The sequence below is a fragment of the Galeopterus variegatus genome, unplaced genomic scaffold, assembly GCF_000696425.1.
Source record: "Galeopterus variegatus unplaced genomic scaffold, G_variegatus-3.0.2 Scaffold165, whole genome shotgun sequence".
Taxonomy (NCBI): domain Eukaryota; kingdom Metazoa; phylum Chordata; class Mammalia; order Dermoptera; family Cynocephalidae; genus Galeopterus; species Galeopterus variegatus.
Genome location: NW_007726276.1, coordinates 170,346 through 187,424, shown reverse-complemented (window position 1 = coordinate 187,424; position 17,079 = coordinate 170,346). Strand labels below are relative to the sequence as shown.

The window sequence follows — 17,079 nt, the reverse complement described above, 5'->3', positions numbered from 1 at the left end:
TTTTAAGAAAACTGCTAACCAGTACATTAACACTTTTACAAGTAATAGCACTTCCCTATTCAGAAATATTGTATACAATATGCTAGAGAAATAGCCTTTCCATGTAACTAAAGCTTAAAATACCCAATTTTAGAAAACACATTTTCATAGAAAATTACCCAAATGGATGAGATAATATGTTATTTCTGAGAATTCTAAGCATTATTTACATTTTTCTTGATACTCCAGATATCTAGTGTTACAATATAATGATCTTCTCAAAAGCTACTGAGAAATGTAAGTATATTTTCACAGCATTAGATACAATGATTTTGCTAGTACCCCCCTTATTTTATTATTACTATGTTTCTATGTTGAAGAAGACATCACTTCTTGATCATACTCAGCACTTTACATATAGCCCATTAATATATATATTTTTTTAACTAAACTTGTATGTCTTCTGATCTGTAGGTATTTCCATATAAAGTCACAGTCTTTCATACAACTTAGAAAACATGATGTGCCTCTTTCTTGGTCTCAGGCTATGTTCCTGATTCTTGAGGATATCATGTATCACCTACAGATGAACAGCAAGGCCATCATCTTTGTTCATATCACCAGTAACATTCATACATTTCCAAATCCAAGAAGTCATAAATACAGGACAAATTAAGCCAGAAATTATTAATGTCTATAATCCTTCATATCCCAAGAACGAGATGAAAGGAATAAAGGATCTAAACAATACGGTAATAGATGGAGATTTATAGAAATAAAAAGGGAAAATCCACAGTAGATACCAGAAAGCAGAAAAATATAACAGCTATATGATCGATCTCAAAGCAATAACCAATGAATAAAAGGGGGGGGAGTAAAATCTAATTCTTCACATCATGTAAAAAAGTTGCAGATGATGAACAAATATGAATATTAACAACAAAAAATAGTAAGAGAAATGTAAGATGACAAGTTAGCTCCTCTCTACTTAGAGAAGAACTTAAGCACAAAAATCAATGAAAAACATGTGACAAGATTTATAGCTGACAACATAAAATAAACACATGAATGTCAAAGCACTCAAAAAGCAAGGAAGCTCAGGGCAAAAAACCTCCCTTGAAATTCACAGTGTTACTTTTTCTTCAAATATAAACAAGCATCTAAAATAATTAGAATACCATGAGGTTCAAATATGAAAATGCGCAAAATACATGTAAAATCAATCAAAATAATAAAAATGGCAAATAGATAAATGTAATATATTAACCTCAAAAGCAAACAAATTGAGAAGGTCAATTGTTAAGACATATCTGGATTGCAAACTTAGTAAGATTAATGTGAAGGCTTGAAATTATTGATACCCTTTGAGAAACAATAAATTCTATTCAAGAAACACAGTCTATGGTTACAACAAAAAATACAGAAAGAGTTATAATGCTAAAGAAAAATTTAAAAAGAATTACTTTGGGCATAATATGGAAACTGGGAGGGGAAAAATTACAAATGTTCTAGAAATATCTACAGAAGATATTCTTATCTTAATCTTACAAGCATTTCTGAGCTATCCTGAAAGGAAGGAAAGGCAAGAATCCTAAACAAAATCATTATTTAAGAAAAGAAAAGCCTGAAATGTTGAGCAAGGGGGGAAAGACCTTTTTAAAAAGAAGCAAGAAGATTTGAAGAAGAAAAATTAGAACTTTTAAAAATAAAAAAAAATTAAACCATTGAAATTGAAAACTCAAATGAATTAGACATCCGATAAGCACAAAATTGGTGACATGAAAGACACAGTCAAAGAAGTCATACAAAACCCATTACAAAGAAAAATAAGATGGAAAAATACTAAGTTACAAGACATAGAAGATGAATAAAGATACCTAAAAAGTCCAATAAAAGGTCCAAATGAAGATCATAAAGAGAACAGGAAAGAAGCATCTTTGAAGAGTAAAAGCTAAGAATTTTCAAGGAATATAGAAAGGCAAATCATCAGATCAAGGAGATTCAACAAATCCCAAACATGATAAATGAAAAAACCACACTAAATCTTTGTAAAACTCCAAGCACTGGTGAGGCTGTAGAATGGGAACACTCAAACATTGTTGGTGGAAGAGTAAATTGGTAAAAACACAAAATAATACACACTTAAAGCAGTGGTCGCCACACAGCCAGTCTCTGTAACAAGTGCCAATTCAGCTACTGTAGCACAAAAGCAGCCACAGACAATATGTAAGTACATGTCCTGGCAATGTTCCAATAAAACTTTGGTTATAAAAACAGGCAGTGGACCGGATTTCAGCTAATGGCCATAGTTTATCCAAGTTATACCTTAACACCAACAAAATTTGAAAACAATCCAAACATCAACCAAGCATTGAATGAACCGTGTGATATCCAAAGAATGTACTACTACACTATAATGAAAATAAATATTCTATAGCTGAATGCATTAACATGGTTTGGTTTTATTTACGCAAAATTCAAAACCAGTCAAAACTAAACTTATTGGTTATGAACATGTACACTATTGGTAAAACTATAAGGAAAAGAAAGCAAATGTTTAAATCCAAGATTCAGGATAAGGTTCCTTCTCACACGAAGGGGTTTAAAATTGGAGAGAGTCATATATAAGCCTCTATGGTAGAGATAATGTTTTTCTTTAGCTATGGGTGTTTGATTTATTATTATTAAACTATGTCATGCATTTTATAAATTTCTCATGTATAATATATATCATAACTAAAATATAACTAAAATATTAAAATGAATAATAAAAAAAGAAAATAAATGAGAGAAAAGTGTGATATTATGAGGTAAAGAACTAAGCTTATCCAAATGAGGTCTGGCCTTTGCCCTGGGCTCTTGTGAGGTACTCTCTAAGCCCTTGGAATGTCCTTTCTGATTAGAGGGTCTTTGCTTACCTGGGGGTACTGGTCCATACCAGATAGCCTATACTAACTGTGATGTATGGTGGGGGCTTTGGGCCACACAGTATTAGTTTGACTTCGGGGGGGGGGGGCGTGGGGGCTGGAAACTAAGGTCAGTCATGCAGGGGTTCAACTATGACCAAATCCATTAAAACTCTGAACACCAATGCTCAGGGGAGCTTCCCTGGTGCTGTAGATTGAATGTCGTGTCCGCCCCCCCCACACACACACACACAAAGTCACAGAGGCTTAATCCCCACTGGAACTGTTTGGGGTGGGAAATCCTATTATGGTACTTGAAAGGTGGAGCCTTGAAGAGGTGATTATATTCTGAGGACCTTGCATGCCCTAGTGAATGGATTAATAACAGTGGACATTGGCGTGTTCTGAGGGCTTTAAAAGGACACCGTTTGAGAGTCTCTCTGCTTTGTGCTCCACTATTTTCTGCCATGTGAGATACCCTGCATTGCTGTAAAGCCAACAGCACCAACGAAGACCCTCACCGGATGTGTTCCCTGGACTTTGGGCTTCCCAGCCTCCAAAACTGTAAGCAATAAATTTTGTTTTCTTAAAAATTAACTAGAGTTCTAGGTATTCTGATATAAGCAACATAAACAGATTAATACACCAGGCTGGCAATACTGTGAATAGTGTCACTTATAGTTGCTGGGAGAAATTGATGCTGCCTACAACTCCACTGGGAGGGGAACTGAAAACTTTAGGCTTAGAACTCTTGTGGACTCAGCCCATGAACCTTTTCCCTTAACTGATTTTAATCTACCATTTTGCTATAATAAACTATAACCACAAGGAAAACAGCTTTAGTGAGTACTGGAAGTCCTTTCAAATTCCTCAAACTTGAGAGAAATCTTGAGGCTCCCTGAACTTGCAAATAGTATCGGAAATGAGGGTGGTATTGAGGGTCCCCTAACTTTACAGATTAAAAACTGCATGATCTCACTTATACAATTATGTAAGTAAACAATAAGATAAACATAAATAACAGAACAATAAATATAATAGCAATACACGAAAAGGCAGAGAAAAGAAAATTTTAATAGGAGAATCTGCTTTGCAGATGGAGATAATCTTTCATTTTCCTATATTTATCATTTGTTCACTACTTTCAAGTATTATTCTATAATTAAAATAGCATATACTATTAAACATGCATATCTGTAAAGATCAAGCTAGGGGTTTTTTTTTTATAGAGTTATCTTTTGGAAAGCATTTGCTATAGTAAGTAAAGGCAAAAAAATTACAGAAGAGTTGAAAATGACCTAATGCCTAATAGACAATTTAGAAGATAAGGATAAACTTTATTTTTTTAATATTTAAAAGTTACTGAGAAAAACATAAGAGATACTGAGTTAAAGCCTCTAAAAGACCCATTAAAATTGAATCTTTTTACTCATATACATCTTATCCTTCAAAATGTGTTTATATAGATCCCAACAGGAAGTTTTGGGTTCAGTTAAGGAGTATAAAGTGTGCAGAACCAGGCATGCTTGTTTTCTGCAAAGAAATTTATAAATATTTAAACCTTTACATTAATTTGTAGATGTGCCTTTCTTTATAGCTCTAATACCCACTCAAAAAAAATCTGGTAAAATACATGAATCTTGTAAAACTCCTGAGCCTTCTCTTGATCCTAGAATGCCTGGAATTCTGTCTTTAATGATGAGCCCAGTATTTGCCAAAAACTTTATGAACTCAAAATATAAGAAGTCTAAATCTATTTAAATAAATAGGTAAATAAATGAGTGACTTTTAGATGCATTCCTCAAATTCCATAGAATATTTCAGTAAAGAGAAAATCTAAGAGAAATTATCTAGTACAAACCCATCATTCTTCTCTTCAATAAACTTTAGAAGTCTGTCTCTCCATTTTAGTGTCATTATTCTACTACTGGCCACTGCTTTACTCCAATCTCTCAATCAAAAACAATTGTCAATATCTAGCAAGACTCTTCTGAGATTTCAAAATCTCAAGACTGAATTTCACAGACAGAAACCAGCTGTGAAGCAAACTATGATTACAGTAAAGATTAGAGGTTGCTAAAGCTTTTAAAAGCTTAAATCATAACTCTAAGAGAGGGTAAGAATAATCCTCAAATGGATTACATCATAATATGACATGGTATAAATTCTGGACCTTCTGATCTTATAGTTTAAAATATATTTCTCAATTAAATAAATGGGATATACAAGGGGTCTTCAAAGCATTCATGGAAAGATTCGTATTATCTTTTAATTGTATTTTTCTAGAACTTTCTGAAGTACCCTCATATATTCTCTAGCTAAGGCAAACAAGAGAAATAGAATCCCTCTCTATGATAACAGTGTGATTTTTGTTATCTGTAAAAAGGAATAGATATACCCCGTACCTAGTGGCTATTTTCAAAATGGGCAACCTTACTCAAGTCACTTAACTGCTACAACCACCAGATTCCCCACATAAAATGTCAATGCTAATACCTACCTGGTGAGGTTGTAGTAAAGATTTAAAAAGCCAAATACAGAACTAGCACACAAAGGTAATCAATAATTATTTGCTGTTTTAATTAAATTTGAAATACTATTTAACACGTTCTGAAATACATAAAAAAATACATAATCCTGTTCAATAAGTTAATTATTCAACTTTGAGATGGATATTTAGGCTAACTTATCATGGCTGACCCACCCAGAAAAAATTCTATTCTAAATGATATTTCTTCAGGAATCATAACAAGGTTGTTTAGAGTCAAGACCAGCTATTTGTAATGCAGATCATGGACATTTCAAAACAAAATAATCTCTTTTAGATCACAGAGTACAGAATTTTTCAACATTAAGTTAATAACACAATGCTCTGAACTGAGACTATGTTCTTTTAGGGGAGAACATTCCCTAAAATATACGTATCATGTAACAACCCCCACAATCTCAGTGGTCTATTCACATAAAAAATCATTTCCAATTGAGAATGCATGTGCATCACACATCAGAAAGGCAAGGCACTATTAATCAAGATCCTCATTTCAGGATGATGGATACCACTCTAACTGGCATTATGGGTGCCAAGGGAAAGAGACCACTGGAGCTTCTAATACCCCCAATTAAATGCTTCCACTCAAAAGTTACACCACCTCCACTTATATTTACATTGGCCCAAGCATATCACATGGTGACTCCTAAGTGGAAAGGGGTAAGGATGTGCAATCAACTTGTGCCAGAAATAGAGAATTAAATTTTGGTCAATAGTTTCAGTGCCTCCACACTATCCCTGGGGATCATGGCAGGCCTACACTGTAGAAAAGGGATGGCTCTCTGTCACAGTGAGTATGAAGTGGAAGAGGTTCCAAAACTTTCACGAAAGGAATGTCAATTCTACCTTTTGTATATTGTTCCTAATGTAACGCTCTCTTTAACCAATAGCATGGATCTTTATCCTCTCACTGGAGAATTGTTTTGTCCCAACACTTGCTAAAAGCTCACTTGAGACATGCAATAACTGAGAAGACCAAAAGCCATGTTAGTCTTTGTCTCTCTAGATTCTCCACATTATTTATATCCCTCTTATACCATCAGAGGAATATACACAGATCATATTTTTGTAACTCCAAGTAGAACTATCTTTGATGCATTTAAGATGCAGTTAGACATGAGTTAGGAGCAAAAGTATTTGTCTTATTCTCTTACAGTAATTCAGTAAGGAAGACAATTCAATACTAAGTATTTAACAGTAATCAAATCTGAAATATTTCCAGTCAGTACTTTTGAGAAAAGGCTTTGAACTGCTCAGAATGGAAAATGAAATTCATTTTACTCATCATCCCTGTTTCCATTAATATTCTAACCTCTTTCATGTGTGATCAAGTAAACCAAATAATAGAGATCCAGAGGTATGAAAGAAAGAATACACTACCAGTTTCTTTCTTTCTTTTTTTTTTTTCCAGAATATGATCTCATTATCTGAATTCCTTAAGTCTTTATTTTTATACATCAAAAAGAAACTTAAAAGGGTAGTCCTCTTTTCAGTTACAGCACATAGAATTTCATTCTAAATCCTTTTCTTATTTTTATTTTCTAATATGCTTCAATCTTTTGAAGCACTTAATCTCATAATTTATCTAAAGATGAGTTCTTTAAATTATGCAAATAATAAAATTAAAATAATATAAAATAAAAAGAAGTCATAAACAAAATGAAATAATTTAAAGGAAACACCTCCTGTGTGTTTTGATAATTTGATAGTATTGAAATATGATACTTACAAAGGTTCTGGGCAATTTTAGAATCTAAAAATTTAAGTTCTTTAATTTTTTTCTTAATAGCTTTCTTCTCTTCAAAATCATCCTCTTCTCTTCTCTCTGTAAAACCAAGGATAGATCTACATTAGGAGCAGTAAGGTATTCAAGTGGAAAAGGGCAAAATGTGAACTTTCTATTACCAAAGGAGCTAAAAAAGATATAAATCTTCTAAATCACACAATCATATAAATAAAATTTAAAAAAATAGATATCCCAAGAACTAAACTGTTTCAGATAAGCACTGCTGGCTCCTATTCTAGAAAAACTTATGAAGAGTAAATATCTGAAGGTCTAACAGGAAAAACAAAACTGAATTTATGTAGACTTTGGAAATCACTACCATCAGGTGCAAGAATAAGCACGATTAGTTCATTTGAGCAGTATATGGGACACAATTACAAAAATTAATATACTTACATTCAGGATGGGTTAAGAAGTTAGCTATAAATGGAACTAAGGCCACCAGAGGTGGAAAAGTGAGAGGTGGAAGGGAGGTTAAGGGAGAAAGTGGAAAAGGGCCACAAGAAATGTTTACATTGTGTGATGATAAAATTTTTTAAAAAAGAGAAAGATGAATAAACTTAGAAATCTATTTTTAAAAAGTTAGCTCTAAGAATCCTAAATAAAAACAAGATTGTTTTATGTTTGATATACTATGCTTATTTAAAAATACAACTCATATAAAACTGGAAGAATAAACTGTTTAAAATTTGAAAAATAATCACTTTGATACTGAGCTTATTTTACCTGAACGTTTTAAAATCAAATACATTTAATCACTTTACTCTTTATAGACGTATATAACAATAAACACACCATGCTAAAAAAAAAAAAGAAAACTATTAACCTATTGTTACAGCACAGCTTATGATAGTCAAGGTTAATAGCTATAACCAATAAAGTGATCCTGTCATTTTTCCTCACTCTTGTGTCCATAAACAACACTTCTGATCAAAGTCAGTTATTTCACAAAATTAGGATCTTGATAACAAAGAACAATGGGACTAAGTACTTAAGCAGATATGTACAAAAAATCACTAATAACTCTAAAAAGCACACAGAATTTATAACTGGTTGCAAGATCATCATGTATATAACAAGGCATGTGATAATTACATTATTATCAGAAAGAAACATTGCAATTACATGTTTTGGTAAACAGTGTGAAGTAAGGATCAAATTTTCTGTTTTTCAAAATATTACCTAATTATTTCTGTATCATTTTATGAGTAATTAAGCATCTTTCTCAACTGATTTTAAAATTACACTTGTACCTCATACTTAGTATCTAGATACACTAGGTCTGTTTCTCTGCGCTTCTAATTCTGTTCCATTGCTCTCTATGCTACTCTTATGTTAATACTCTTTCTTAAGCAGTATAGATTTATGATATATTTTATTAATGGGTTGTTCAAATTATTTTTCTTCCTTTTCTAAATTTTCTACACTTTTCTCGTTTATTTTTCCACATGAACTTCAGAGTAATTCAAAAGTTCCAGAAAGAAAATCCATTTAAATTGTATTTGAATTGCAAGGCATGCATAAATAGATTCGGGGAGATCTGACATCTTGACAATTTTCAAACTTTCCAATCATGAATATGACATATGTCTATAATTATTCAACTTAACACACTGTTCTTCATATACAGTCTGTATGTTTATTGTTAAGTGATAGGTGTTCTAAGGATATCTTAATTATACTCCTAGGCATTGCACAGAAACTTTGCTGAATTTTGCATGCATGTTTTATAATAAGCCACTCTACTTACTCTTTCATCCAAATAAGAAATATTTATTAAGCACCAGCTAAAAGTAACTGTGCTAGACAATGTAGAAACAATGCTAGAGACATCCCTGATCTCAAAGAATTTAAGGTCCAACAGAGGTGACTGTAAAATAAATAGCAATTATAATACCTACATATATTAGTGAGATTTTGGTAAGTAGAATAAAGAAGAGCACCCTAACCTATAATTGTCATAGATAGTCTTTATGAGATAAATAATATCTAAGAAAAAACTTGAAAGGGAAAAGGAAGTAGCCAGGTGAGAAGGGGGTTGGAGTGAGGGAAAAGAAGGATAGTATTTGAAGGTGTGAAGGTGTAAAGGTGCAAAGGTGCAAGAATTTGAAGGACACACAAAAAAGTGAGGATAGTAAGAACAATGAATATTGAGTGGAAATAAATGACATCAGAAACAAATCAGGTATCAGATCATTCAAGACCTTTTAAACCAGATTAAGAAGTCTGGGTTTTATTTTCAGAGTAATGAGAAGCTACTGAAGATTTAAGAATGTGAGAGACATCAAGAGAACTGCATTTTAGGAAAAACTCAGGCTACTAAAGGTGAACTGAAAAACTGGCAAAAATAATACAGAATGGAGTTTTAGTAATCCAAATGAAAGTATAAGGTACTGAAGGAGTTAAAAGTATACCACTTTGGCATACTGACTAAGTTAAAGACACTTGAAAAGACAGCAGATGCAAAAAGATCACTTTGATCTTCATGCTGTTTCTTAAAAGCAGAAGATGAAATTCCCATGTGAAAGACACCCTTCCTATACTAGAAAGATGCAACATCCTTATCCTCAAGGACAAGAAGCCAAAACTGAGATAATTCTGTACAGATCTTGTTAAAATAACTCTTAACTTTTAAGTGTCCCCACATAATTTAGTTGCTTCTTCACAACTATTTGCCCAATCCAGTATGTAAGTAACTGACTCTAACTGCTTCTTTGGGTCTTTATTTCTTTAGGACTCCCAAGCCACATAAAACTTGTATTATGCCTTTCTCCAGTTGATCTATTTATGCCAATTTAATTCTTGGACCCAGCTGAAACCCTGAGAGTGCAGAGGTGAAGTTTGCCACCCCTATGGTACCTGGATCAGCAGCAACAGGGATGAACAGAATGGATGAGCTCCAAAAGCAGAATCTACAGTGTGGGAAGCTGACTATTGATCCAACCCACATCTGTCTCATTAATTCCAGACTTGAATATCCGACTGCTAACTCTCAACATCTCTACTTGGATGTCTAATGGGCACCTCAGCTTAACATGCCCCAAACCAGATAACCCACACCTACCTCCACATCTGATCTTCCAACAGTTTTCCTCATCTCAGAAAATGGAAATGCTCTTATCGCAGTTGCTCAAGTCAAAAAGCTGGAATTGTTCTATTTCCCTCACAAACACATCCAAATCGTCAATAAATTTGGTCTATTCTAACTCCAAAACATTCACTAAAATAATCACTCCTCAACCACTTCTCTGGCTAGTACTTCTCTTCTTGTAGCTAACATCTTTTCTCACCTGGATCACAACTATTTTCTAAATAGTCTCCGTGTTTCCAGGCTTGACCACCTACAGTCTCTTCACCACAATGTAGCAGAATAATCCTGTTAAAACTTATTGGCAATGCCTTCCCTTACTGCCTTATATAGAAAGCAAACCCCTCACTCAGTGCTATGGATTGAATTGTGTCCCCAGTAGTTCCAAGTATTAGAAACTTAACCCCCACTGTGACAGTGTTAAGAGGGTGCAAAATCCTGTTACGGTAATTGAAAGGTGGATCCTTGAAGATGTGATTAGATTGTGAGGACCATGCCTTTAGTGAGTGGATTAATACACTGATGGTTTAATGATGGTCACGAGTGTGGTTCTATGGTTTTAAAAGGAGTGCACGAGGTTACTCTCTCTTGCTCCTGCCATATTCACATGTGACATCCTGCATTGCTGTGAAGAGTCAATACCCACAACAAGGCCCTCACCAGATGGGTTCCCTGGACTTTGGACTTCCCAGACTCCACAACAATAAACATTGTTTCTTTATAATTACCTGATTTTGGGTATTTCTGTTATAAGCAACAGAAACAGACTAATGCAACCAGCAACCCCTATCACCATTGCTCTGCCTTTTTTCCTCTCTAAAGTACTTTTCACATATCATAAATTTGATATTGCTTCTTCCTCCATTAGAAAGTAAGGCCTTTAGGGGCAGAAACCTTGTTCACCACTGTGAACTAGCACCTAGCACCAAGAAGAAGGTCTGGAACACAGCAGGTGTTCAATAAATGTATTTCGGATGGATGTACATATGATCACTTCCATGTATGTGCGTACGTATGTATGTATGTATGTATGAATCTGCAGAGCAAAGGAGAAAGAAAGTGATACTTAGGCTCAAGCAATCAAGTAGATGATAACAGTGCTGTTTGTTTAATTCAGCATCAAATGAGGAACAGATTTGAACTAGTCCAGTTTTAACTATGTTCAGTTTGAGAAGCTCTTGTACATCCAGATGGTCATGTACAAGAAGCAGCTGGATGTACCGATAAGAAGAAGAGAAATCTGGAATGGAGATACAGGTGTCAGTCCCGATAGTTATTCCACAGACTGTCACAGGTTTCTAGGTACCAAATATTGATGTTTGCCTCCTCATTCCCAGTTTTTAAACCATTTTCTTGTCTTGTTATATTGATTAAAATTTCCAGATGAAGGCTAATAAAAATGTTAATGGGTGTCTTTCCTTAACCTGACCAAATGGTAATCCCCTACTTTTTAGAAAATGTATATATTTTATTTATTGCCAAAAGAAGGACAGAGTCTAATTTTTTAAAGTAGTTCACTTTTCCCATCATCATTAGTATCCTTCCACAATCTGAAACATTTTCTAGTCTACCTAAAAAAAAAATTTTTTTTAATTAAAAAAAAGCCAAAGACACAAGTAACCTTAAATTTTAAATAACATTTACTGAACACCTACTAGGCACTTGCACTGAACGCTTTCATTTCAGTTTCTTAGATAATCATCACTATAGTCATCCTAATACTACTATCACTATCTCGTCATCATCACCATCTCAACAAGAAAAACAATACTTTGGGTAAGTAATTTTTTTTTTGACTTCAGCATACTTTTATTTCCAATTAATGTAACAGACAAAACACCAGTATAGAATATTCCTTCATTATTTGAAAACATTCCTCCTTTCCCCCACCCTATTTGAAATAGGATGCTCCTCCTCACAAGGTTTACAGAAATTCCAATTGAAAGAAAGATGCTTAATCTTCTATCCCATGAGCATCCATCCAGCTGCCTTTCAATGGGTAAGCTGTAAGTAATTTTTAAGCAGCGGATCTGATAAATAAATGAATATCACCTGACTTTGACTCCAATATTCTTTATACTAATTATAAAGCATGTTAGATGCCACAGTTAAAAAAAAAAAATTACATGCAACCTTGACCATTTCAAACTCTAAATCAAAGACTGAAGAAATTTTAACCAATTTTGCCTTTTTTTTAATAAAAATGACAGATTAGACTCTAAGTTTAATGTATCAATACACTCATAATGCGATAAATTTACAGTTTTTCCCATCTTCTCTACTACCAGGCAAAGAATGGCCAGGAAATGATGGAACTTAAATAGTGAGAATATGAACAAAGGGATGGGAAGCACCAGAGTGTTCTAAATCAAAAAAGCAAGGGAGAAATATGCTTAGGTTGATAAGAATCCAGATAAGGAGTTTATTATCCAAATTGACTGATTTGGAAAAAGTCTTTTATATTGAGAAATAATGAAAAGTTTTTTTAAAAAAGCCTTATTAGTGGGCTGCCTCAAACCAGTGGAAAACCAGCAAAAATGTTTATCCAAAGGTCAGCGATAAGGCAGGACCTAAATGTTGGCAACAGTAAGAAGGATGTGTTAAAGACGAATAAAGGAGGATATTTAGTGGGAATAAAGCTTTTACACAAAACACAGTTACCCATGTGGACAATATCTCTGTGAAATACTAGCATGCCAGGAGTGAGGGCAGGGTCCTCCTGCAGGGAACTCAGGTGGACTCGTGACACCAGGTTCTGTATCCCAGCCCTAGCCACTGAACCTCACTATGGCTTAAACGGCCCTCTAAGAGTAGTTATGAGAATGAAATGAGATAATAATTACCCATGTAACCCTCCCCCGGCAGGGTCATAGAAGGGACAGAATCAGAGTGCATCAGCATAACCTAGCATCTGAGAGCAGAACACACTTTAGACTCAATCCCATCGATTGGTGGAGTTCCTCTTCCAAAGCTAGTACAAAATACATTCTCGCTGAAAGACTAGATTTTCTCAAGTACAACATGAAACTCTGAATCATAAAGTCAGATTATTGGTGTCATCCATACTTGTGATCTAGCTTTTCTGCCATTAGAGGTCTGTGTCCAATCTCACTTCCTAGAGATGCTGTTTAAGGCTCCATTTTTCCAAGAGAAGATTAATACTGTTCAAAAATGAATCTGATCACTAACACAGCATATGCTGCATTTTATAAGGGTTTTATGTCAGAGTGAAGTCAAAGATGACAAAACTTTCTATGTTGCCAAGAGCCATGAACTGAAAAAGTCTTTTTTAATTATATTTTCACTTTATTCTTTTTCTATTTTCAAAGTTTCAAAAATAACAGAAAAATTATATAAAGAATCTCCTTTCAGGGCCAGCCCCATGGCTCACTCAGGTGAGTGTGGTGCTGGTAGTGCAGAGGCCGCGGGTGAGGATCCTATATAGGGATGGCCGGTGCGCTCACTGGCTGAGCATGGTGTGGGAGGGTTGCGATCCCCTTACTGGTCCCCCCCCCCCCAAAAAAAAATTACAAAGAATCTCCTTTCAAAATCTTTTGTCTTATACTAAATTTTCTGTTCGAAATCATAGTTCCAAGGCTGGCCAGTTAGCTCAGTTGGTTAAAGTGAGGTGTTATAACACCAAGGTCAAGGGTTCACATCCTATGTACCAGCCAGCGGCCAAATCAAAAAAATCATAGTTCCACAGTACACAGTTATACATCTTATTCCAGTTCATTTTCCATTATGTATTAATCAGATTGATTTAAAATGTGGCTTTTTCTTTTTAGGAATAAGATTTCATATAAATTTTATCATACATTATTTCATTATTGCAAAAAAAGAAAAACCCTAGAATATGCAGGTCTAAATGTGTGAGAAGTTAGTGGAGGCAAAAATGGTAATAAAACCCACAATCTTCTCTTTCCATAATTGAGGGTTTTAAATCAGTAAATGGTACTAAAAATTGTTTATCCCATTTTTATTGGTGCTCCCTGGTTAAATGCATCTTATGACAATATGTTTTTAAAATATTAGGCATTTAAAATGTTTTTCTGGTATTCATTTAGCATGAATGTTATTAAATTTTAACTGTTAATGTTTATAATAAATTACCCTTTGTTAGATTGTTATTATACTAGCCTTCAGAGGATAAAAAATATATCTGACTAAATAAGCAAGCATTCTTCTCTATGACACTGAGAGAAGGCAGTAACAACTCAAATACAGAAATAAAGTAAGCATAAATAATTTATTTAGAAAATGAAAACTATAAGGACCTAATAGTCTTCAAATGGAGTTAGAGGAACTGCTGGTGTTTTTCTTCCTTGCTTTCTACCTATTGAGATCTAAGAGGACAATAAAGAGTACCGAAAATTTATAGGATCCAAATTTTAAAAGCAGAACAGCCCTTGAGTATGGAGTTCAACCTCCTGATTCCACAGATGAGGAAACAAAAGCACAAAGAACCTAAGTTTCTTGTTGATGTTTACACAAAGAGCTTGACTATGACCAGATCTGAGGCCAGGCCACTGACCACCACACACCAGGCCTAGAGCAGCCTCTGGCACAGGACATCTGCATGAGGAAAGTAGTCTGCAACCAAGCACACAGGAGAAAGATAACTCTCCAAGCTTTGCATCTACACTTAATCCAATTCTACCTTGCTGCAGATTTACCTCCCTGCTCACCAAGAGAGTGGCCTGGGGGAGGGAAGAGAAAAGCTGGGTCTCTTTAAAGGATTTAAAGCTTTGGGAAAAAACAGTTACAAAAGGAAAGTCAAAGAATTTACCCATCACTATCTCTCAAATGGTGGATAACTTTAAATGGGGTTCAGTTATTCAGCTAAACAGTGTGAATAAAATGTACCTGAGAGTCTTAAGGGTTAGAATTTGAGAACAGGCAAATAGCTGAAAAAGGAAAATAGACAGAGGACAGTTAACGCTATTCGTGGTTGTGATAGGACAATATGGTTTCAAAGAAGATTTAGCTAGTTCAAAAACAGGAGATAGAGGGCCAGCCCGGTGGCGCACTGCTACAGTGCACCGCTTGGGAGTGCGGCGGCGCTCCCGCCGAGGGTTCGGATCCCACATACAGACCGGTTCCCGCTCACTGGCTGAGCGAGGTGCGGGCGCGACACCGAGGGTTGCGATCCGTTGCCGGTCCCGGTCCGGTACGGGCGCGACACTGAGGGTTGCGATCCGTTGCCGGACACGAAAAAAGACAAAAAGGAAAAATAGAAAAAACAGGAGATAGAAAATACACACACAAAAAAGTATTATTTGGGTAAGTTGGCAATATACGGTTGCGATCCGTTGCCGGACACGAAAAAAGACAAAAAGGAAAAATAGAAAAAACAGGAGATAGAAAATACACACACAAAAAAGTATTATTTGGGTAAGTTGGCAATATACGGTTGCGATCCGTTGCCGGACACGAAAAAAGACAAAAAGGAAAAATAGAAAAAACAGGAGATAGAAAATACACACACAAAAAAGTATTATTTGGGTAAGTTGGCAATATACGGTTGCGATCCGTTGCCGGACACGAAAAAAGACAAAAAGGAAAAAAAGAAAAAACAGGAGATAGAAAATACACCCACAAAAAAGTATTATTTGGGTAAGTTGGCAATATACCCTTGGCAAAATATCAAAGTAAATGCTTTCGTATGGAAAACCTTAATTATATAAATCTCTTTAGTCATATCTGATCTGTCAAACCCAGTTTTAATATTTCTAGGCACATAAATAAATGGCTATATACTTAACTACATAAAAAATAATCAGAGAAGAAACAGATAGGCTATTTTTCTATTCAAATATTAATATATGACTGCCATAACTAATCAGAGTATTCTCCTATCAAAAAGAAGTCTGTTTGACAATTCAAGCCTAAGAATTATATAATATATAGGAAAAGCAGCTGAAGCACAAAATAAAATTTTGTGGGACAGATTCTTTCAACTGTAGCAATCATCAAAAGTGTAGCTGATAAATAAATGCATATTTCTCTTTATGTGACATTCCATTTTAGTAGACAATGTCATGAAACAAATAGTCTTGAAGGTGTTTTCTCTACAACCCAAGTCCCACATGGGTAGGTAGAAGTATTTCACTATTTAACAAACCCTTAATTAAGGTTGTATCTAGATCTTTTTTTTTAATATTACATGTGCAGAAAGATTATTAAGGCACTGGGAATATATTCTCTAAGAAACTTAAAATATATAACTCAAAATGATGATAATGATTTTTACAGAATTGACCTAAATAATTCGTTTCCCCCATCACAACCAAAATATTTTATGAAAACTGTTTGATTTCCAAGGACCTTCTCAATCACAGAAATCAGCAATTTTGCTCATCTCAAAAGTATTACCCCTACAAACCAAAAAGAACCACTTTCTTGAGGTTCCCTTGTATGTAATCACCCCCTTAGTAACCAAAGATTTAGATAACTGAAAAACAAGAGTTCAAATCAAATAAAATATTAACAGCTTTCAAATTCACACATTAAACACTATTTAAACTTCCAATCTGTGCACTGGGGAGAAAAAGAACCCAGAGAAAGTTAAGTCTGTTTACCATATACATCTTAGTGTTAATTGTGTTAGTTACAAATTGAAATGAGTTTTGATGGAATGAATCTGAGGGAGGAAAGTAAAAGGTATCAGGAAGAAGAGTTAAAACTGTTCAAAAATAAAATTGAATCCTATTCTCACATGATCTTTCTTGGCTTATCACAACTTCTCACAAGAAATCCCTAATTTTTATTA

At 34.5% G+C, this 17,079-nt stretch overlaps 1 protein-coding gene across 2 annotated transcripts in view; it reads right to left on the bottom strand.

The window, feature by feature from the left end:
* The window catches only part of DIAPH3 (diaphanous-related formin 3), a 428,227-nt gene that overhangs the window by 269,753 nt on the left and 141,395 nt on the right, over positions 1-17,079 (bottom strand). For both annotated transcript variants that reach the window (XM_008594695.1, XM_008594703.1), the window contains one exon: positions 7,163-7,258. In XM_008594695.1, the coding sequence (XP_008592917.1) occupies positions 7,163-7,258 (96 nt within the window). The remainder of the gene's footprint in view (positions 1-7,162; positions 7,259-17,079) is intronic.